General features: G+C 33.9%; 4 protein-coding genes across 4 annotated transcripts; 2 read left to right on the top strand and 2 right to left on the bottom strand.

The window, feature by feature from the left end:
* Nucleotides 1-1,102: 1,102 nt before the first annotated feature.
* LOC108773222 (putative ankyrin repeat protein RBE_0220) lies at nucleotides 1,103-5,490 on the top strand. The gene is made up of 7 exons (XM_018538967.1): nucleotides 1,103-1,128; nucleotides 2,622-2,807; nucleotides 3,089-3,325; nucleotides 3,553-3,741; nucleotides 4,390-4,819; nucleotides 4,981-5,251; nucleotides 5,365-5,490. The coding sequence occupies exons 2-7, from the start codon at nucleotides 2,732-2,734 to the stop codon at nucleotides 5,488-5,490; spliced, it is 1,329 nt and encodes a 442-aa protein (XP_018394469.1). The 5' UTR covers nucleotides 1,103-1,128; nucleotides 2,622-2,731.
* Nucleotides 5,491-10,467: 4,977 nt separating this feature from the next.
* On the top strand, nucleotides 10,468-12,466 carry TrpRS-m (Tryptophanyl-tRNA synthetase, mitochondrial). The gene is made up of 6 exons (XM_018538775.1): nucleotides 10,468-10,607; nucleotides 10,832-10,999; nucleotides 11,070-11,332; nucleotides 11,603-11,724; nucleotides 11,819-12,089; nucleotides 12,241-12,466. The coding sequence occupies exons 1-6, from the start codon at nucleotides 10,524-10,526 to the stop codon at nucleotides 12,464-12,466; spliced, it is 1,134 nt and encodes a 377-aa protein (XP_018394277.1). The 5' UTR covers nucleotides 10,468-10,523.
* A 99-nt stretch (nucleotides 12,467-12,565) lies between these two features.
* On the bottom strand, nucleotides 12,566-15,007 carry LOC108773276 (reticulon-4-interacting protein 1, mitochondrial). Its single transcript, XM_018539038.1, has 6 exons — nucleotides 14,467-15,007; nucleotides 13,759-13,991; nucleotides 13,471-13,680; nucleotides 13,294-13,406; nucleotides 12,748-13,015; nucleotides 12,566-12,673 (listed from the first exon to the last, which is right to left on the bottom strand). The coding sequence occupies exons 1-6, from the start codon at nucleotides 14,774-14,776 to the stop codon at nucleotides 12,566-12,568; spliced, it is 1,242 nt and encodes a 413-aa protein (XP_018394540.1). The 5' UTR covers nucleotides 14,777-15,007.
* A 4,586-nt stretch (nucleotides 15,008-19,593) lies between these two features.
* Nucleotides 19,594-22,554, bottom strand: LOC108773404 (uncharacterized). Its single transcript, XM_018539199.1, has 3 exons — nucleotides 22,198-22,554; nucleotides 20,124-20,149; nucleotides 19,594-20,047 (listed from the first exon to the last, which is right to left on the bottom strand). The coding sequence occupies exons 1-3, from the start codon at nucleotides 22,512-22,514 to the stop codon at nucleotides 20,010-20,012; spliced, it is 381 nt and encodes a 126-aa protein (XP_018394701.1). The 5' UTR covers nucleotides 22,515-22,554; the 3' UTR covers nucleotides 19,594-20,009.
* Between the last annotated feature and the right edge of the window lie 1,877 nt (nucleotides 22,555-24,431).

Genomic DNA, 24,431 nt, shown 5'->3' with positions numbered 1-24,431 from the left:
TATTTTTTTTTCATGCCTTTCTTGTTTTCATGCAAAGAATATATAAGGAATTCGTCCACAATTGCTGAGCGTATCTACTGAGATTGAGCGATTTTCATTTGATGTAAATATTTCCAGAACCAGCATAATGGAGGAAAAGGCAGATCTGAAAAAATGGTTTGGCTGTTTCATGGTATATATTGCATCACATTTGACAAAAGTCTTATCAAAAACAAACCTACCTTAGTCTTAATGTAGATAAAATTGTATTATAATAATCCCAGTCTGTCTCCAGTCATTGTGAATCGTCTGTTTTTCAGAAACGATGGTTGGGTGTATTATATTATAAGATCTTCCTTCTTCTCTTTTTCCCACTCCTCTCTTCCTCCTGTAAATGGGAATAAATATTAATAGGATTATCTGTACAGTATACTAGAAGGCTTCCAGTATGATTCGACTTGGAAAATGTAAACATCTTATACAAGCTAACGTCAAGAGCTACCATTCGCAGCTTGAATCATGCGAATATCAATGAGATGCAAACAAGTGTCACGTCGCGGGATTTGTGTGAGACATATGTCTCTGCATATTTGTCTAAACGACAGCATTCCGTGCCACAATTATGCGATTCAACTGCAAGCAATTTCGAGAACTGAATCTCACAGATCTACGTTAAAAATACATGTCTTTTGACAGCGCGATTTTTTTTACAGGTCAGACGGCTCTCACGGGAGAGACGGGAAGGCGAGACGGCGCGCGGGTGCGCAGTGTTCCCGAGGGTCGTCGCGACCTCGAGCACTCTTCCTACAACTGAACGGTTCTCGCGGCCGGCGCTGCTCGTCATATCCCGTCCCTCGTCATTAGCGAACATCGGTGGTATACCTTGACGGCGACGCACAGTAGAAACACAGTTAACCCCAAGGCGGCGCGATACGTAGCATATCCCGGAGCGTATCCAGCACACCCGATGAACCTCTCCGCTTGGGAGAGATACCGCCAGAGGGACCTCCAAGTCTTTGAGTGGCCCTGCCCGGGCGGCGCGGACCATCACGTCACGCATTTCATTACCACGTCCTTAATTAATCCATTTGACGAGCAAATGCGGCTCTCTGAAAAATAGCCCCAGACGCAGGCTTGATGCCCGATTTGGTATTATGTGTTCCAAAGTGTTTCTTTCATTTTATATTTTATTTACTCAATCATGCATATTATTGAATCTTGATCATTGAATGTTCATAACCGTTACGTATAAGATATCATATCATAGTGCTAAAAGTCGTACAAAAATTGAAACAGTTAGAGCTAGTGATGTAATAAATTAATTTTATAATTTATTATTACAGTATAATATATTTTGTAGATATTTGTTAACAATTTTTCTCAAAATTTTTTGAAATCTCAAATAGTTTTATTGCTCTTTAAGAAAAATTCTCAGCTTTTATAAAATGCTGAAAAAATATTTTTTCTAAAATTTTTCATTCTAAAATGTTTTAAAATTTTTTTAATTTAAAAAATTTCTCATTTAATGATTTCTAACAAAATCATATAAAATTTGAAAAAGTTAAAAGTATATATTTTTGTGTAATTTAATTATAGAATAAGAAATCTCAGAATATTTCAGAACTTGCAATATATAAAAAATGTTTATATAGATTTGACTTTCTTAGTATTTTTCAAAAATGTCCAAATATTGTATAAAAATTCTGAGAAAAATTTTTATCCAATATATTATATTGTTCTATTTAAAATTACTTTTATCATCATATGTTATCTGTTAGAATGTTCATATCAATGATCGAGAAAATTATATCAGTCGATAATGTCTGTATCTTTAATTATCTCTATTTCTTTCTCTCTATCAGCTATCCCTTTTTTCTATTTAATAATACATTTATATTAGATTGGATTTAAACAAAATGTTTTTTTTTTCAAGCTCTGTATTAAATGAAATCAAAAACTGCAAAAAAATTTAAAAATTGAAAAATTTTTCCGTGAAAGGCAATATACTTATGCTAAAGCTTGCAATTTTGGTTTCACTTTCCGCAAAATTTAATTGTATCCAATTTTGTTTAATGATAAGGTAAACGTCCCAGCCAGTGACCGAAAATCTATCTATGTCCTGACATTTTACATAAAATTTTATTTATTTACATTATTATTATTATTATTAATAAGCTTTTTGAAATATAATATTATAATTTAATTGTAAACTTTAAATATAATTAAATTATAATCCAATATTAAAAAAACTTTTAAGATTAATAATAATAAATTTTGTGTATATGTTCGGACATATGTACAGTTACTAATACGAAATTTGCTTTATAATTTAAGCTTTTTATATACCAACATAATGTAGATTTATTATGAAATGTTAGCACCTCTTTTTGTCAGATTTTGTGTACATACCGATACCTATTATAAAGTTTTCTCTGACTACCTTTTTTTGATAACTACATGCTTGAAAAAAAGAAAACACTTGCCAACAAGCAACATACATTACGTGGCAATATTTAGACAATAATAGAGATCAATATAGTGTTATCTGGACAGTTAGCGAAGTCAGAACTGCTCTTTTAATATGTATAAGTGTTACAATAATCTGTTTGATAAATATAAACGTAACAGGCAAATTTCTTCAGGATATAACGAGTAATGAGATTTAATCGGGTCTGGCTGTTTAGAAAGTTATTGATCCGATTGTTGTAGATGAAATTTTTTAATGCACTTGATAAGAGTTTAAAGAGAAACAATGTTAAAGCCAGAGTCGTACTATAGTACTAAAGAAATTGTGGAAGCGCAAGTTATTGCAGCGATGCAGAAGCAAGGTAATGTTCTCCTCAATTATATGGATTAATTAGCAGTATATAATTTATAATTAATTATTGTATTTAGTGACATATACTTAAAACTGTAAAACAATTGTTTATATTTTGTATTCTGATACATGAATTTCGATTAAATTTATAAAAGCTCATCTCTACTAAAGCGTGTAGACTAGCATACTGGCTTCTTTTTCTTTTTTTTTATTAAAAAATTGAGACAATTAGCTTCAATAAAGACGATCGAGGTTTAAGATGTTAATCAAATTCATATAAATTTTTTGAAGGGTACACCTTGAATGCTGTAAATAATTACGATGAAAATTTGCTACACATAAGCGCGGCGAACGGTTGTCTTGGTATTGTGAAAGAAATTTTGGATCAGAAGGAGAACTGTCGTATCATAGATAGAAAGAATAAATTCGGATGGACTCCGTTGATGCAAGCAATTCGTAATGGAAATATCAACACTGTGAAATTTCTTTTAGAGAGAAACGCCGACGTTAATCAAATGACTTATCTCGGTAAGCAAGCAAATAATTATGACACAGTTAATTCTCAATATCCAAATGAAAATTTTAAGAATAATTGATTAAAGATTTTGTTGTGTAAAGCTTATTTAAAAAATAAATAATTTTTAAAGATCTTATATTACCGAATTAAATAGTAAAGCAAAAATTTTGAAATAAGCCGACAATGCGATGCTATTTTAAAGAGAATTTTTCTTTTCTTTTCCTTTTATGTACTATAGGCTTGTCGGTCCTCGGATTAGCTGCTGCGATCAGTAAGGAAATGTTCGAAACAGTGTACAATGTCTGTCCGAACGCATTAGCAAACACAGCTAACGATGACATTACTCCATTATGTGTAGCTGCCATGAAAAACGACAAGGAACTGTTCCTAAGATTGTTGGAATTAGGCATACCGTCCTCGATTGCTAGTTAGATGATTTTTCTTCATAAAATTCTTTAACCAATATTTATGACTTGCGTAATATAAAGCTTATAGTTATCATATATAATTACTTCAACCGTGTTATCCAATATTGATAAGCATATTTATCGTGATGAAAAGAGATATTCACATAGTTATATAATTAATCGTTAGTACACAGTTGAGTCATTCATTCCTATACATTTCTTTGCTTTAAATTCTAGGAGCACTCAATAGTTTCTGTTTTTAACCTTTTTTTAATATTACCTTACAAGTACTTTACAAGGATGTTGAAGTATGTATAAGAACCACTTGAAAATTTTTATATACCTGTAAAAGTGTTAAAAATTAACTTATCAGATACGAACGATTCATTATGCGTACTAAGGATTACAGTAAAAATTTAATAAAAAGATATACGTTAATCTGAGCCGAAGATAAAATTAAGAATAGATATTTTGGAATATTTTTTATTATAACTAAAAATTTGATAAATACTGCTTACTTAATTTTTTATTATATCGCAAAATTAGATCATATTAAGAAAAATGTTATTTTTTGATTGTATATTTTTATGGTCGTTATTATTTTCTTTATATCTATTTTAAGTAAAGCGTAAAGAAACTATGTTTGAGAATTTGTGTATTAAGCGCAGATGGATATACTCGCATTATGATGAAGCGTTCCACGGTATCGGAAATAGCCGCTCTGGCGAACGAAGAACTGGCCATAGATGACTATTGGAATGATACGTCCGATAATATCGAAATCATAAGCGAACAAAACAATATGACAGAAAATCGTTCTATTTCAAATGATGACGAGAGTAAAGGAGAAAAACTCAAGCTGCATTTGTTACAATTTCCTGCAGTGGAATCTGACCAAACTAACAGAATATCACCAAATTTAACCTACGATGTGTTCACATTCCCAAAAGCTGATTTTGAGAAAGATAATCTTATAGAAAAGTCAGACGTTATTTCCCATGATGAAAATATGAACGAAAAAAGAATAGAAAATTATTTGGAAAAGCATTCTGCGATGGACGAGAATGAGCTTGAATCATCTCCAATTATACTTCAAAGGTAAACAGACAAATTTAGTAATTATTTATTAATAGAATAACTTTTCTATATCAAATAAAAATGTTCGATAAAATAATATTTCTTAGATATATATTTAATGTATTTTTTAAATTATATTTTGAAAAAATATATTTAATGAAATCAATTTGATTGTCTTATAGATTGCAGTCAGTACGACCTATGGATCTTGATATAAAGAATTTTTCGTGCAACATAACTCTCGGATATACACCCGAATTTAGCCCCGTCAAATCGCCTAATGTGCCCCCGGATGTTAACGAGGAAAATGTATTTGGCGAAAATACTCCAACACCACCGCGCTGCAAAACGCCACCAAAGGGAATGCTCTTAAACTGGCCACAAACGAAAATGATCATGGTACTAAAACGCTTCGGACTGAGCCAACACATCTCTATATTTCTTGAACAGGAAGTATGTTGAAAGAATGTATTAGAGTTGTTAGAAAATATACAAGCGGTAGTGTTTCTTTTTGCAATATGTTGATTGATATAATTTTTAAATATATACGATTTGTTTTATTTTAGGTAGATTTTGACTTATTTGTAACACTTACGGATAAAGATTTGATAGAGATCGGTATCGAATACGAAAGAGATAGACGCGATTTGCTGGAAGCAATAGAGGAATGCATTAATTACAAATCATATTAATATTTGATCTTTTTTATTTATTGATTGATACAATTTGAATTGAAATATATAAATTATTGTGTTTTTTCTGTTTATTCTAAGAGATAAATAATAATCTACGACTTTTAAGTAATGAAATTAAATTTATAACTTATAAAAAAAAACTTTAATTTATTTTTTCATTTATTTTATTCTGATCTAAAATTGATTCTCTAATTATACTATCAGGAATATTTTCTTATTATATTGTACAATATTGTGTTTTTTAGATTTCTAAAAGAACGAATAATAATTATTGTTATTGAGATGGCAAAAAATAGTAAAAATACTTTCTTAAAAATTCCTTAACAACTTTTCCTTTAAATTTTGTTTTTCAGGATTTTCTTTTTTATTCACCAGTTCCTTTAAAAGTAATATCATTATTAATTATTTTGTTATTACTTAAATAAAAAATTGGTACAAGTTTACGTGTATATTTACCACAAGAGCTTTATTTTCAGATTTTGATTCTTCTTGCTTAAAATAATGCGACTTTTCTTCATTTTTTTGCATAATTGGTTTACTAGCCATAGCACTATCTGGGTCACATAATATCGTCGCAATATTACCAGCAGTTTTAAGAAATTTATCAAAATTGCTCGTAGAACAAGTCGGTCCCATTCCAAAATCGAAATCGTTGACCTCGGTCTTGTACGTAAGAGAGTTATTAATCTCTGGTAGTGATAATCGCGATCGTTTTGTGGGAATATCGCCAGAATCAATTGTCCGAGAAGGCATCTCATTGCGAAATCTTCTTGATCGTGTACCATATCCAGTATCACAGTTTGAAAATTTTTCAACTTTTGGTAACATCGGTGTACAAGCTAGAACAGCTGCTTGATATGTATTCTGCGAAATTATAGTTATGCATAGTAAAAGCATAGTAGTAGCCAGATGTATTGGTTTAATCTAATTTTAGAACAATATAATAGCTGATTCTCTCTCTCTCTTCTCTCTCTCTCTCTCTCTCTCTCTCTCTCTCTCTCTCTCTCTCTCTCTCTCTCTCTCTTTATTGTAAATTATTAATACATTGTATAAAAAGTCGTTTCTTTTAATTACATATTTATTTTTGTAAATGATAACAATTAAAATGCTATTTCATGAAAAAAAATAAATACTAATTTAAGTTATAAAATTATTAGCTTCAAGTGAAAAATTTATTGAGAAAGAAGGTAAAAATAAAAGTGTGCATGCGTGCATGCGTGTGGATATTATAAAATATGCAGTATTCTCACTTCCGGACATACGTCCAATTGTTGTCCGCATAATTTTGTCACTTTTCCTCTTAAGTCTCCTGCAAATTTGTAAATTCGGGATATCGGATCCATCGCAGATGGAAGAATTTCTAGAGGTCCTGTGGTTAAGCACGTTTCAGGATATAAGTAAACGTGCGATTTGAAGTACAAGAATTTGATATTGTAAAATAAGAGTCCTTCCTTGTGATCTGGCAATACGTAGCCATGCTAAAATAAAGATAACAATTCTTGCAATTGACATTGTTTATAATTATATTTCTAACGAACAATAATATTAAAAAATAATTCGATCAAATTTATTTCTAGAGAATCAATTATGCTTTGTGCATAATTAATTTTTATTTTAGCAAGAATATATATATATATAATCAATGAGAAATTAAGTTTAAACAATATTAGTTTTAATAAGTTATAAATATAGATTGTGTCACCATATTTTTCCAATATGTACGCATATCCTCGTAATTCTTGAACAAGTGCCTTTCCTTAATTTCTTTCGATATACTCAATACGGTTGCCATTTTTAAACTATATATGAATAAGTATATTTATGGAATTACTATCATTCGATAACTATACATGGCATTTGCATGATTAATTGTAGTATAAAACTGGCGCATAATTTTCATAATTTACATAAAACAAATTTTTATTAGTAGTAACGAAACATTATCTTTTACCTTGGTAGAACACGTACTGGCGGCTGCGAATCAGGTTGCGAGGAATGTACGGTATTTAATCTTAGGAATGGTATTTTGAGATTTAAAGCCTCCACATGAAATTGAGCGCAATTATCTACAACATTTATCTTTCTAGAGTTATCTATTTAGCCAATCTAAATTATTCTTTTATAGCTAATCTAAATTCTTTGAAATAGAATCTTATTCTAAAGAATGAAAATTGAGCCAGTCTTGAAAAAGAGCCTAATTTTCAATTTATTTAAGAATGAGATTTCATTCTTTAGAGTGACAATTCATTAAAAAATTTTTAAAGAATAAATTACTCTTTGTGCTAAAGAAACCTTTGTATATTTCATTTGTACTTATGTAAAAACTTATATGGTATATACGAGAGTATACTAATGTTATTTAATAAAACCAATAATTCTACCGCGGATATCTTTGATATTCAACGAGATTGCGTTGACACTTCCCGTTGAGCTGAGAAAATCTCGTCCCTCGACGAGATACAACCCGACCTTGTTCCACTGAGGTGCCAGCCTGTATTCCACAGTGTAAAGTAGACACATCTTGTAAACGTAATTTGGAAAGGGATCGAGTAGATCCATCTACAACATTCGATATCAACGAACAACTTTGATTTCATGCGAGAGATTGATCATTTCGGAAGAGAACAAAATCCTACTGTAAAAAATCATGTCACAAAATTACACAATGAAATCATATAATTAAAACAAACAAATCAATAGATTGTTCCAAATTAATACGTGATTTTAAAAAATCAGGTAAAATTTGAAAAATCGCATGATATAAGAAATATTATAATTTTATCTATCACATATGATATTATAGTTATCGAATTTTTAATAATTAAATCATTGAAAAAAATCGAAAAAAAAACACGTTATCGTGATTTTAATTGCGTAATTAAAAAAATTATTTACTGATTTCAAATATTCTATTACGTGAATTTTTTCAGTAGAAAACTACATTTAGAGTGAATTAATATATCTATGTCGTTAAATTCACACTATATTGGTATATTTATATTAACATGCTCGTATAGTACAGATCTCCGGGCATTCTGCATGACGTTTTGCAAAACATCCTAAAAACGTTCCCAGCAGAACTATTCTATAACTCTTAACGCAAATTTTTGTTATCGTTATAATGCTAATGCGCGGTTTTTTAATATAACGTTATAATAATGGTAACGAAATTTGCGTTAAGATTCTTACAGAATAAGGAAGATTTTTGGGATAAAAGGAATTGTTTAGGTGAAAGAGATAAGAATTATACAGACACCGCATAATTCACACATATACGGGGTGAGTCATTTTAAATGATACATTGAAATATCTCAAAAAATATGAAAAATACGGAAAAATGTTTGAAACAAAAGTTGCGCTCAGTTATTATAGAGGGAAAGAAAGTGATGACTTTAGTTGATCTACTAAAAATATCCTTAAAATCAGATCAAAATTACCAAAAATTTTTTAAATAAAATAACTCCAAATTTTATTTTATATTTTATTTAATAAATGTTTAACCAAGTAACTTTGATCTGACATTAAGAATATCTTTTTTTAGATCAATCAAAGTCACTACTTTCTTTTCCTCTGGTGAGCAACTTTTGTTTAAAATATTTTTCCGAATTTTTTATATTTTCCGAAATATTTTAGTGTATCACTTAAAATGACTCGTATACTTTTTAGAGTGATCTCTGCGGACACGTACCACCTGTATGTTAAAGGCGTCGCAATGATCCTGGAAGGTATAGCTTTCTAAAAAATCCTTTGTGACGATAATGTATAGAGAGTTACCGAGCTCGAGTAATTTCCGATTAGTTATCGGAGCAGCCATCGCCTGAGGAGTTTCTCGAAGAAATTGCCTGAAAAACCGACGATTTCTTTTTAAAATCTACGCGAACTCATTGGATCCAAGTATTAACTTTTAAAGACTATTATTTGGCCTTAATCCGTAAAATGTGTCAACGGAGTTGATGGACCGATATATATATATATATATATATGTGCTATGACGATACTGATAAGCGATACACACCCGCATTTAAGTCTGTTCCTGCAATAATTGGAGTAGATTAAGGAATCGTTCTCGGAATTCGTGATCTTGCAGATCATACAGCAGAGACCGTCCTTTGGAGGTATAGTGACGTTGAAGATTTTCACGGTGGAGACCATAATTATACAGCTTTTATCTTTTATATCACAGGCGATATGCAAAATCAAGTCGTTCTAAAATGGAATACGAAGTTTATATAAAATAAAGAGAGAACGTTATTTATATTTTTTTTCTGAAAATAGATTAATCTAAATAATATGATGAAATATAACAATATGAATTACATATTTGTAATTTATTAATTGCGCTAGTAACAAAAATCTATCTTTATATAATTAAAATGTAAAATTAGTTGATACCTTCTTTGCAATTAAACGTTCTAAAAAAATTACAAGTAAACTATACAAGTTTAATTACTTATAAGTAATTCAATTAAATTCTTAGTAATGTAATTTTTTTATTACAATTTTTGAAATGTCTTTCTTTTTTATGTATTACTCCTTGTAATTTGATGGAAAGTGGAAACCAGCTCTGCTTTTTGCAAACGTACGATTGTTGGAAAATACGTATGATTCTCTCTAAAGTATTTGTTAAATGCGCATAGATTTCAAAAATTTCGAATTTTCAAAGGCCGTTTATGATTGGTTAAAGCATTTGGTAAGACTGACGCAACGAATAAAATCTTTCATTTACGCTTTCTGCACTGCAGTTTTATTTTTTATATGCTAAATTATTATTATTAGATTGTAATAAAATGATGTTCTTTATAGCTGTCCTGTATTATACTTTCTACGCTTAAAGTGAAATAAATAATTAAACATTGGATAAAAAAGAGAAAAGATAAAAGTATGAAAAGTACAGTTACAAAGAACGATCTGTAATACAGTGTAGGCAACCCATTCACTGTTGTTCGTTGTCGATTGCGGGATTTTAACCTCACAGTTGCGAGGTCTTAACCTCACATTCAATATTAATAAAGTCGATATTTATTTAAAACATGCTGAAAATATTGCGAGCTGCTGCTCGTTCAGAAAGAACTTATGCAGCAAAATCCGAGGGACTTAGAAAATGTAGTAATCAGGTTCGATCACGTTTCTAATCTTTTTTTTTTTTACGCCTGAAACAGAATTGTTTTTGAAGTAGATAGAGATTTAGCATTTAATTAATTATATAAATAGTTTTATGAAACACTTTAAAGATTATTATTACATTTTAAGGAAAGTTTTATTCATTACGTCAATTATTTAATAAAATTGTTATTATTTTTTATATTCATTAATCATTACATGTTCTTTGATTTTGCAGGCAACACAGATTGAATATCCAAAGAGGATATTCTCTGGAATTCAGCCTACGGGAAGCGTGCATTTAGGAAATTATTTTGGTGCCATTCGGAGATGGGTGGAATTACAAAACTCTGGCGAAGCAGTTCTGTGCTGTATAGCGGATCTGCATTCCATTACTTTGCCACAAGTAAAATAACGGCGCAGATTATGTTTCTATACTCTGGCATTATCATCTGATGACAATACACAATTTGTAGAATCCCCAAAAATTAAGGGAAAATACTTTGCTGATGACTGCGACATTGATAGCATGTGGCGTAGACTATAAGAGAAGTATTTTGTTCCAACAATCCACAGTGTCGATGCACACAGAACTATGTTGGATCTTAAGCAGTATCACAACTATGGCGAGGCTAGCTCATCTACCACAATTCAAAGAAAAAAGCGAATCCTTAAAGAATGTACCTCTAGGCTTGTACATCTATCCTATTCTACAAGCAGCTGATATATTATTATATAAGCAAGTATCTTGATATTAGATATATAAGGTAATTCTTAATTCTATGTCAGCACTTCATGAAGTTGATTACATATCTTAAAGTGAGATAAAAAAGATAAAGGAATAATATATAATTGAAAACATGAATATACAATATAATGTAACAGATGAATGTTTTTATTTTAAAGTTTAAATTAGTCTTCTGAAGTATTGATATAATTAAAAATTACTCTATAATTTTTACGCAATGCAATAGAATTAACATATATATGATGAAAATGTTTCTTTTAGAGCAACACATGTTCCAGTTGGGCAAGATCAATCTCAGCATATTCAGTTGGCACAAGACTTAGTACAGATTTTTAACAGGCAGTTTGGACAAACCTTTCCGGTACCACATACTCTTATTAGTGGCAAGTTTTTAAATTAGTAATTTTTGTAATTTAATCTTATCAATGTTGGTTTTAAAAATATTTTCGTTGACACTTAAAATTTGGATACTTTTAGATGGTCCTAGCCAAAGAATCAAGTCTCTACGAGATCCTATGAAAAAAATGTCAAAATCACACACTGATTCCAAGTCCAGGCTAAATCTCTTGGACGAACCAGACATATTGTTAAATAAAGTGAAAAAAGCTTTGACTGATTTTACATCCGAAGTGACTTATGACTCAGAAAAACGGCCAGGTATAACTAATTTAATTAATATACACTCTTTATTCACTGGGAAGACACCAGAAGAAATATGTGAGGAGACTGTAGGCTTAAATACAGGACAGTAAGTACTTAATGAGTATTATATCTCAGTTTTTATAAGTATTATATATAAATACATACCTACATATATGTGTGTATATAAAGAAATGATTACTTTTGGAAACTTTATAAATAAATTAACTGAATTATTATGGCATACTTTGATTTTATAGGTATAAATTGAAAGTAGCAGATGTAGTGATAGAAAAATTATCTCCAATTCGTAAAGATATATTGAGATTAACCAGAGAACCTGCCTATTTGGACGAGATTTTGAAGGAAGGTACAGAAAGGGCCATGGAACTTGCGACAAGTTGTTGGACGGAAGTTACAGAAAAGGTTTTTGGTAATGACATACAAGATGTAAAAAGCTTAACAAATACTGCAAAAATTATGTAAAATAATTATATTTATTACTATTAAATCTTATTTGTAAAAAATAAATATTAATTTTATTATACATATAGATATATAAATTAATATATTTATTTTGATTTACTATCTCATGTCAATAACTAGTTTGCCTCTCAAATGTCCTTGCCTCATTCTCTCATATGCCTGTGGCAAATCTTGAAAAGGATACACCTGTTGAACAACAGGTACAATCTGCGAACCATAGAATAAAAAGTTAAGAAATTACAGAATTTTGTAGAATAAAATTCAGAACTTTTCAAACACACCTCTTCGTTTTCCACAAGCTTTTGAAGAACGTTGATTCCTGTTTGGGAAGGTATAAAAAATCCCCATTTAACACAACTTTTATTTTCTCTCTTTATAATATTAAATTTTAGAAGATCTTCGAGATTTTTTGCCATTCCCATAACTAGCCCATGATGATCAACATTTTTTAAGAGTGGTGAATTTAATGTTATGTAAGTATCATGTGGATATCCTTTCGTTCTGACATATTCCAGTCCTAATTCGGCACAGTCTAAGATTATGTCATATCTGCAAATATGACAATTTTACATATAATGTTCATTTGCTACACACTGATAAAAAATTAGTTTTTCGGAAAATGTTTAAATATCTTGAAATGCAACTTTAGTGTAATGGCCAATTGTAGAAGAATAAAAATGTGTTCTTATAAGATATATTTATTCTCTTTTTTATATTTCTTTTTCTGTAAACGATTTCAAAAATGACAATTTTTTAATCATAACAAATGAGCGATATATTACATTTATTACACACAATGCATTTTAGTTTAATATAAAGTCACTTACGGTCCTTCTGAAATAATTTTTGCATTCGCGTCATCTTTCTTATAATCAATGACAACATCAGCATCTAAATTCTGTAGCATCTCTACAGCATCGCTACTACATGTGCTAATTACCTAAACAAATTTAATGTTTCACATTCTATAGACATCTATGTAATATCTACGATTAAATATTTACATGCATATTCCAAGCTTTCAATAGCTGTATAGCTAAGGTACCAACTCCTCCCGAACCTCCTATGACCAGAACACGTTTGTTCATTCTCACAGCTATTGCAGTTTTGTAAAATAGTCCTCCTGTGATCCAAAGTGCAGACCATGCAGTCAGTCCAGCATACAAGATACTCGCAGCTTCAATATAAGACAATTTTTGAGGACGTGGATTTACCTTGTAAGAAACATAAGTATCTTGATTCTAAGTTGGCTTATCAAATATTTAATAAATTAAGAATGAAACATGTCTTACTAAACTACTGTTAACTATAACATAATTTGCATGACAGCCCTGTTGCTCGATTGGAATCACTCCCCAAACTTCCTCGCCTATCTCGAGCCTGTCACCTACATTGTGTCCTTTTGATACAACTATTCCTGCGAAGTCTCTACCTAATGTCAGTGGTAAATCCAGTTCTCCCAATGTTCTAAAGGATAAATTCTTGGTTTTACGTAAGACATTCAGGAAAGTATTACCATAGCCATCTATAACAAAGTTTGTCCTTTTTATTTGTAATTCTTAGATTTTTTCTTTGATTATAATTCATGCTCTTAAAACCCTTATCATTTATCAAAGTTAAATAAGGACAATTAATATGATTATTACAAGCATAACTGTAACTTTAGACATTCAAGGACTATACTAGCTCTGTGGTTTAACCAGTTCTTTAAAGATTCGAGTGAATTTTCAATTTCTAATTATTCTATCTCAAATTCAGACACATAACAGAAAGTAAAATTTCAGATTATATCATTATAAGATTATATTATTGGATGTGTTGTTGAAAGAGACTACCACAATTTTTTCAGAATTTTTGAAGCTCAAAAAAATCTTTGATAAACATAATCAGACATCAGATTAGATCAAGACATTTGATTTCCAATCATGTTACGTTTTGTATGTTATTTTCAAGATTAAAGATACGTATATCATGGTGTAGAAATATTAGGAATAGAATACCCGTCATCGCAACATCGATGGGATTCACGCTAGCAGCTTCGATCTTCACTAGAACGTCAGTAGGATTCGTAATCACCGGCATCCTGACGTTAGAGAGGCGAAGATCCTCTAGGCCGTTATACGAATGTATCTGCCAGGCTTGCATTTTGTCTGAATTCTCGTTTAAGTTGGCCGACAACTTCGACAAAGAGCGAAGGTGCACCGTTCGAACGGTGCACTTTAATCTTAAAATCGCCTTGTGCAGCATTTTTTTGCGAGCGACGATTGTATTGTACCAAATATTGGAGGTTAAGTATTTATTTGTACACATATGATTTCTCTTTGGTTAGATTCATGTTAACTTTTAAATATCTATGTTGCGTTTTTAGAATTGCACAGCTGCAGAAAAAAGATAGATGAAAGAATTAAGATATAATAACGAATTAAAACGAACGGAACTACGTATTCTGGATTTATGTATGCATCGTCCAGAAGAATAGAAGATGTTTAAACCAATGTTCTGTGCTATAAACAACCTGCCACATGTGATCACGTGTCACTCGAATCGATTTAAAAGGTCTCATCTTTTTTCACTGTTGCATTCAAAAATAAAACACGTATGTAGTACATACTTTTTCTTATAACGAATTCGGTCATTTGTATTATATTAGATTAGTGCACACTAAAAATTGTTATACACGAAATTAACAGAGTGTAAGAACATATAAGTATTTTAAACGATTACATTTAACGATAATATATTATTATATATATTATATAATTATTATATATGTTATTTAGTATGATATACATGTTTAATTATTTTATATTAAATTTGATTATGTTATTATGTCTCTGCATTGGCTACATGTACACCGTGTATTTAGGCCGCGATCTATACAATAGATGTCCTTGTTTATCCTGTAGATTAAACAAAGACACCTATCGCGGACTAAGCACACGGTGTAAAAACATAGCCATTGTTTAGATACTTTATAATAAAACAGCCTACTAATTTAATGTAATATGTGAGTGATCAAATATCTATTGTTACATTATTAAAAAAGAAATCTCGAAAATATTTGATATTAACGTATAAAAATACACAAATTTATAAAATTATAGAAAAATTGCGTGCGCGCGCGCGTATGTGTATGTGTTCTATTAATGTTTGGTATATTCAGAACGCGCTTACAACGATGTTAGCGCTTTAACATGCTATTTACGTTACGCATATCATAGAATTTCAAAGATAAAAGCGCGCTTTTATCAATAACGCGTTTTGAATACTGACTTATATATATGTATACATGCGCGCGCGCATACATTAAACATTAATCATTGCACAAAATGTAATTAAATAACTGTCATTTTATTTCTGATATTTTATATATAATATCGTAAGAGATTTATTTTTAAAATTAAAATTCCCGCTTAAGTATTATGTATTAATTTATCGATCTATTGAAAAAGATGAAAGTGTCTTACCGATGCAAAAATGTGATTAGGCGCATTCAGCAGACTCAACAGTTGAGTGAGCGCTTGCTGTTATTGGTACATTCTTCTAGATCTAAAATTCTGATTGGATGATCTAAAAGAATACGTCAATAACAGCGAGCGATCAGTCAACTATTGGGTCCGTTAAACGCGCCCATTGGCTCACAGTTGAGACACCGTCATTGGTCGTCATTGGTTGCGTTCAGCAGAAAAAACAGCTTTGCAACTGTTGTAAAATTCTTTAATATGATTGGTTTTTCCTTTAGTTCCTCATTGGATCTAAATGTATGAACCAAACATATTCAAGAATTTTACAACAGTTGCGAAGCTGTTTTTTCTGCAGCCAATAGCTGCCATTTGATTAAATAAGCAATTCCCGCCACATTGGATACTGGCCGTTACGTGGGCGAAACATACGAAAGAAGAAGAAGTTCCGTTGCGCGTTTGTTGTTTGCAGAAAAACCGGTAAAGTGTTTTCGATATTTCGCGCAGTTAGTCTTCAAAAGCTTCACAACCTGACTACCCAGCCGCCTGCCATTCCAAAAGCTGCAAGAGTATCCTTCGGTAAGTATTCCTGACATTAGCGTGAAAAAATAAATATCATCCACGGTAATCTTAGATCTTAGATCTAATACCTTCCAGGATTTATACTTTTTGGAATCACCTTCAAGTGCAGATCAGCGAGCCATTTTAATAGGAGATGAGAACAAGATATCCCACGATCCTGAAATGTCCTTGAATCCTTTTATTTTTCAATATTGACTTAGAACTTTGTCATCCTTTTATCGAAAAAAAAATTCGTGCAAAAAAGTGCATATGAACCATGTCGGTAAGGATGAGTTTTATGATTTTAATAATATTTGTGCAAATCACTAAAAATTGATTAATGAAAATTAACCGACCTGGAAAAAATAGAATTTTTACCTAGAATATTCTGGAATTATCTTTGAATTGATTAGCCAGATATTAGTAAATTTTGAAAAAGAATTTTCTACATGATTTATTCCTCTTATAATTCCTTTCTTGCAAAAATCTTACAAAATAATGTTTTCTGTTCTTTTTCTTGAAATAGAATAATGATAGAAAATTATTATCATAAATGGGGTAATGTTGTGACATAGTAGAACAAATCAGCAAGCGAAAATCAATATATTATTTCATCGATGTAGCGAACACCTGTCACGTTTAAATCAATAATCATAATTTTAGAAATTTTCCTTGACAGAGTTTTCAATACAAATATATAATAATATTGGAAAAATTTATTTAAAGTGTATGTAATTTATAGTTATATACATATATTTATATTTAGTTATGTGATTTAAAATAACTTTACATTTTGCAGTTTCTATCGATCTAAGTAAAAATTTTCTTGTAGGAACCGTTTCCAAGATGAGAAACTTCAAGTCGATCTGCAAGTAGAAGAGGTACGCTTTTAATAAGACGTGCGCTTTTATCACGAATGTACTTCGTTACTTGTTGCAGTCATCAAGTGAAAAATGAAGAAAACTAGATAGTAAGAAATAAAGCAGAATTATTTATAGCAATATTTATTAGAACTCAATTCTAATAGTCAATTCGGTTCTTTATACACAAAATGCAAATCAAGTTATTAGATATTATTATATAATAATTATAGATATCTTTATTTGTTGTATCGGAAAAGGTAGATGCGTTCACCAAATTGCACATGAGATTGCATTGGGATTAGACAGCGAAATAAAATTACGGGATGATTTTCTGGATTCAAGAGGATTCTCTTCAGATAGTTGGTGCGCACGTGTCTCACATCAATCGCCGATCGCTATGGTTACTCGTCAAGCTTGACAGTTACGAGGATGACGATCAGAAACACTGATTTCATTCCCTGTGTGGTTACGGTAAGCAGAAAACGTGGGATCGATCGATAGGGATCCATATACGTTTATTAGGATAGGAAGATAACTAAAGTGTTTTTATGAGGAAGATAGGAAAAGAACAAGTCCCTAGGAGAGACCATCTTTTCGCCATGACCCGTTTCTCGCCCCGAGGGGAAAAAAAAACGGAAAACGAGATCTTGACGGCGAAGGGAAACAGAGCGAGCGAGCGGCGAGAGCGGTGATGCGAAAGGGCGCGAGTCGCAGGATCGTATTTAAGCCGAGGGATGCGCGCGAAACAGGGGAACTCTCGTAATATAAACCTCCATAAATCAAAGTATATCTCTTATTAGTAATGAACATCAACACACGACGAGATATTTTCTCGTTTCCGATCTAATTACCGTTATTAAGTTCCTTTCTATATAACAACAACTTAAAGGTTCTCTCGATTACAGTTTCACCCCTGGAGTCGGTAAGGGATGGTCTTGGCGGCGCGAAAGAGAGGGAGAGAGGGAAAGAGAGAGAGAATCGCTGAGGGGTATTACGATGAAGGAGAACGGAGAGAAAGAGGGAGCGGATCGAGTTGTGAAAAGGGGTTGGTGGGAGATGAGGGCGACGGAGGGCGCGTGTAGTGGGGCGCACCGGCGCGGCACATCGTGGCGCGACGGGGGTGGGTGGTCGGGAGGAGGGGACACATCGCGGGCGCAGCGCGAGAGAGGATATTGACATTTTCGGCCGTGGGGCGCGCATCGCGGCGGGGGGCAGGAGAAGTTGCGCTGAGGGTGGTGGCGCGCAGCGGGGACTGGCGGGTGGTGAACGGGGGTGCGCGCGCGACGGGGCAGTCGCCTCTCCCTACCGGATCCTGCAGTATCCATGGCTACGTCGTCTGCGAGGATTTCCCGCGAAAGACCGGAAGCGTGATCGTACGGCAAGGGCCGTCGTCAGCCACGGCAGCGAGGGGGAGAACGAGTCAACGAGCGACGAGGTAGCGGCAGCAGCAGCAGCAGCGACAACAGCGACAAGAATTGTGACGGGAGTGCCTTCGGGAGCGGCACCCGGGTAGCTTTCTCCGATCGTTCGTCGCGTCTTGTCCCGGTGGGTTTCGCGACAATCATCCCTCTCCCTCTATCTCTCTCTCTCTCTCTCTCTCTCTCTTATTTCTTACTCTCTCTTTCTTTCCCTCTCCCTCTGAAAATAGGGTGGATACCGTCCTCATCCCAGTTTCTCCTTTCTGACCGTCTCCCCTTCCCTCAGGCTACCGCGGGGACCACGTAACCCCGACCCCGCCGTCCCCGTACCCCGTCGTCGCCGTCGTCGTCGCCGCCGCCGCCGCCGCCCACGACCTTCTCTTCGAGAACTGTCGCGCACGGCGCTTCCAGCATCCCTCTCGAACTGTTCTCCGTTTGTCTTTTCTCGCCGCGGTGGTGTCATCGCGAAAGGACTCTCGCTCGTGGCACCAGGCCATGCCAGGGCTCCTCTCTCGGGAGCGGCCGGTCTGTTCAACCGAGTGTTCAGGTAGCCGAGAAGGAAGCGTCGCCGTGTGGGTGAGTGTGAGTCATCGTCACGCGGACGGGTGGAGGCTAAAGGGTGTAGTACGTAAATAGAAGGACGAAGAGTGAGAGAGAAAGACAAAGAGAAAAATGCAAAAAGAGAACTAGATAAATAGATAGACAATTAGAGACGTCGAAAGAAAGGAACTAAACGGAAATACGACGGAGACGGGAAATATACACAGGAGAGACGTTCTCTCCCTTCGGTAAGGTGGTGGGTGGCGCGGGGCGTTGATCGTACGTACACACCGGTGCCGTTCTGGTAGTAGTGGTGGGTAGTGGTGCCGTTGGTAGTGGTAGTGGTAGTGGGGTGCATCCCGCAGTGTGTTTACCCAGGGTGAGGTGCCTCTCTCGCGCGCGCGACTAGGCGGAGTCGCACCTCTCTGTCCGCTCTCGCTTCCGCTTTCCGCGTCTCCCCGTGACCGCTTCGCGACGAGGGAGCGACGTGTACCTCTAACCGTGACCCGTTCTCTCTCGCTATCTCTTTCTTTCTCTCTCTCTCTCTCTCTCTTTCTCTTTCTCTCTTCGCATATCTACCTATTTACTTCTCGTACCTAACGTTGACGTGACAGAAGAGGCGTTGCCGCGGCAGCCGCGAGCAGCCTCCACCCTCAAGAAGGAGAACCGGATACCGTTGGACATATAATCTAATCCCTCGTCACTGACGTTGTCGTTTCGTTCCGGAAGGATCTTTGCCTAAGGACACGTTTCAGGTATCAGGCTCTGCGAGTCGATAACGATCACGAGGCTAAATACGAAGGCGTTGGCTCACCTCGCGTCGCGTCTCCATCCGCGCTCCTATAGGAAGAAACTACATGAAGTGTCATCTTTTTTGAGTCATTTATGAGGAGTTTCGTTCGATTTAGTGAAAATTACGGGAACATCTCGAGGGACATATCGCGGGACACCTTGAGGACGAATGTAAATATCAGTGAAAATGCCTAATCTCTTGATGTTTTCAAACTTCATTGAGTGTTACGATGTGTTTTGCTAGATCGTCTTCTCTACAGTTACCTAAACAGATCTTTGGATAACGTAACATGTTCACAGATAAAGTCGTGAGTCGATAAAACTCACGAAGGCTCGTCAAGGCGTTGGCTCTACTCTCAATTTTCTTTCTTATGCGTTGCGTCGTGGAGGAAGTGCATAAATTCGCCATAACCTTCTTGTGGTCCTGTGTTGCATTTCAATTTAGTGAGAGAATATTTAGTTTTTTACATAAAAATATTTCCACTTTTTGCAGGAAAGAAAGAAAGAAATATCAGTGAATAATACTGTATGTTAAATTCAATAATTATTGATACACAATTAACAATCGAAAGAATAATCTTGCTAAAGCATCTGAAAATTTAGCTAGATAGAGATCTGAAAATGTGTGTGTGTGTGTGTATGATTTTGTTGAACCATCAAAACAATTTATGTACGCTCGAATTGATTACTAGGATGACAACATTTTTTTACAGCATTGCTCATTATACTTGAGATTCCTACGTAATTATTTTGATGATTCAATAAAATTATTCTTAAATTTGTATCTCGCTAAATTTTTAGCACAACCATATTTTTTGTGTAAAAACATATGCCAAAATAATTTTAATATTATGACGATTTTTGCGGAAAAATACAAAATCTTTTGTTTTTTCTTATGTCAGAAGATAAATACATCTCCTTTTTTTTTTAAATTGACAAAAATATTAAAATTGTGAATATTTGTTTTGAAAAAAAAAAAAAAAAAAACGTTCGATAATTTCGTGATCCAATTTAATTATAGGTAGAAACAGTTTTGATCCTGTAAGACCTTGCTATTTGGACACGTGCAAGTATCCGGTATATGAATTGATAACAATCATGAAAGGCTATCCAAGCATTAATCCTCTCTCTTATATGTCTTAAGAAGGAAAATGTATGAGTCATCCTACATTTCTCGAAATGAATGATTGACTTTAATATTGGTGAACACACCACACATCACGCTATAAATTCTTTTCGCTCACGCCATTCCCATTAAATTGCCCATTAAAATTCTAAATGAGTAAGAAAGGAACAATTGCTTATCTACTTGCTTATTCTAATTAATCGTGTTTTATTGATAGAAATGTTTCTATCGCACAGCCTAATCTTAACTCTCCGTCTACAATCCAGGTCTTTTTTTATTAGGCCAAGCTTTTTTTTATTCTAGGCTTTCAAAAAATATGGAAAAACTCAAGAGTTATTTTTCAACATCTTAATTACATTATTAAATTATTACAAAATATTTTAGCTAGAGGAATCAGACTCCATCTTTTTTTTATTTTGGAGAAAGAGAATGAAATTTTGTTGGTGTTAAAAAAAGATTCAGATTGTAAACGGAGGGTTAAATTTACGAAGAGTAACATATCAAATTATTTACGCAATTACGCGTCCTATGTATTTATATCACGCATTCTTATAGTACTCGAATTTTGTGAAATTACTTTAGATCATCGTAATGAATTTCTTGTCTATATTAACAGCTTAATATTCCTTTACTAATATTAATATCTTATTGGAAATATATTTTATATATTTCCTTTTTTCCACTAACAAAAAGAGTTTATAAGTTTAACTGTCGCAAGTACCACCAATCAAACGCAACTGAACAGAATAAAAACGAGTAATCCTCTGGCTTATCTGGATACACGACACTATGGAGATTCGGCTTCACGCGAGAATGGGAAGCACGAACGTGCACCCGCCATTCATGTTTAGTCACGGACGACAAGTAACCGCATTGCTGCCGAAATTGATATAGTGTTTAGAGAGTTCTCTTTCTCTCTCCCTCTTTCTACCTTCACACCCACGTTTACGTAGGTAGTATGTACACATACCTTTCGTGACGAGCGGACCTCCAAGTTCGACTAAGGTTTCCTATCACCGTGTCTTCATTCGACACTACGCCCACGCCGATTGTATTTATCGGACGAATCCCTGGTGATTCAGAATACCTCAATCTCGTCCTCTCTGCACATCCCGATATATCGTTCTTGGTCCGTTCATGCATGCTAGTTATGACGACGATGACGACGACAACGACGACGACGGTGACACTGGCGGCAGTGTTGTGATTTTTGCAGACGGCAAACACAATCGCGATTTTCCGCCGTCTCCGTCGCCCATAATTAATCCTTTGAAACCCGGTGGTCATGGGTGCACGCACCGTTTGACATTTATCCTCTCTAATCGCGGGTCTCTCGTCCAATTAAGCGGCATACACGCGCCGCCCGTGAATCCGCGCTTTTGCCCAGACGGAGGCCCGATGATGTAAAAAGCTTAGATAACGACAGCCGCCGGTCTAAAAATAATTTTCCGCCTTCGGCTCGGCTCCCCAGGCGCGGAAACAATGTGTTGAGTTTATCGGGTCTGGTTGGTTGTAGAGGTGGATGACCAATTAATGGAAAAACGACTATATCTATCTAATCTATATATTTTATTTAACATATGATAATCCATCTTTACATAGCACACTTATCTGACGTCTTAGGATCGTCGATCCTTAGGATATCGAGACGTCTTTTGGACATCTTTGGGACATGCTTTATAGTTCTGTGCTGTATCGAACAGTTCTACTGTTCATAGAGTATTGTTTGTTATAAACTTTCTAAGGATGTAATCATCTTGTAATAAAAAACAATTTTTTAAAATTTGTGTTAAAGAATAACTTGCAATATATATATATATATATATATATACACGTGTGTAATCTATCGATATTTACATTGATATACTTACTCGTATCGAGTACAGCTTTTTCATTGGCGGGTCGAAGTACTGTATATTTCAATGTTCAATACTACATACATTTTTCATCGTTTGTTATTAAGTTTTAACTAATTTGCACAGATACCCCGAATTTATCTCGAATTTAATTTTAAAGTGATTGTAAATTTGCAACGTTCATTCCTTACAGAGTAAAAAAGTCATACAATTATTAGAAACTGTATCGAAATTATCAAGAAAATTAATGTTACAACGATGAATGATCGTTAGATGTATTTTTAACGATTGGAATGATTATTCGCGTGTCATTTTTGTATCTATGTAGAACACGGTTGAAAATAACTGTCAACTATACTGATATATCTCTAATAGGAATATTTTAATCCGGCTCCAGAAGATCCAGACTTCCTTATCCTTTCGTGATGGATGTTGCAAGATGAGCGTTGTGAGAGCCCAGGATACTTCGGCATTGTCGAGAGTATCCCCGGAAGAAATGATGTATTGCGTGGCCGACAGGAGCAGTTCAGTAACCCTCCGGTGGCGCTACCCCTTTTATTATCCGCGACACATCTGCACAATGCCTCGCGTTGTTGACCTCCTCTTTGACGTTGACGACTACGGCCGAACGTTACGAATTGTGCTCGCTATAATCGAATGGCATGTCGCGAATATATACGTTGCAAGAAACGTGAATGGAATGCGAGAAAATGAAAAAGAAACTACCTAATTGAACGCTGCTGAAGTTATTTAACATCAAGAAATTTTAGCTTGGATGAACACGGCGAGTGGTAGCTTACGTCCTTTCGAAAGTTCGCCCGAGATAGGTTTAGTTTACCGAAGTTTAATTGATCCCCGACGCATCTCCGAAGCTGACAGATATTCATGGTGTTATAAATTAGTTTACTGAAAAATTCAATATTGCTAATATGTTAATAAATCTGAGAGAACCAACTTACAACTTATGTAAATTGAATTGGCGAAGTCTGATTTCTAAGTGATCAAGACATCTGTATGGTCAGCCTTATTTTAAAACTCATCTATTTTCCACGTATTGAGCTAAAAAGTTTATAATTTTTTCTAGTAATTTAAAAAATTACAAATAATTGAAGAAATAAAGGACTCTTTTTATAAACAATAATTAATATGTTGAGAATGGCGAATAAGAGTCAATCTAAATCTGATAATATATTCTAATATTCTATATTGCGAAGAATATCACTTAATGTTTGGCGTTTCGTCCCGGCTTCCACTACTGGACTCATCAGTAAGGTATTGTAGTGGAAGCCTACCTTAGACGCCGGTGTAAGTTATTAAATCGAGATTCTATATAAAGAGATATACGCGT

Source organism: Cyphomyrmex costatus, unplaced genomic scaffold, assembly GCF_001594065.2.
Source record: "Cyphomyrmex costatus isolate MS0001 unplaced genomic scaffold, Ccosl1.0 scaffold102, whole genome shotgun sequence".
Classification (NCBI taxonomy): domain Eukaryota; kingdom Metazoa; phylum Arthropoda; class Insecta; order Hymenoptera; family Formicidae; genus Cyphomyrmex; species Cyphomyrmex costatus.
Note: the sequence above shows the minus strand (reverse complement) of the source record. Positions and strands in the feature narration are given on the sequence as shown.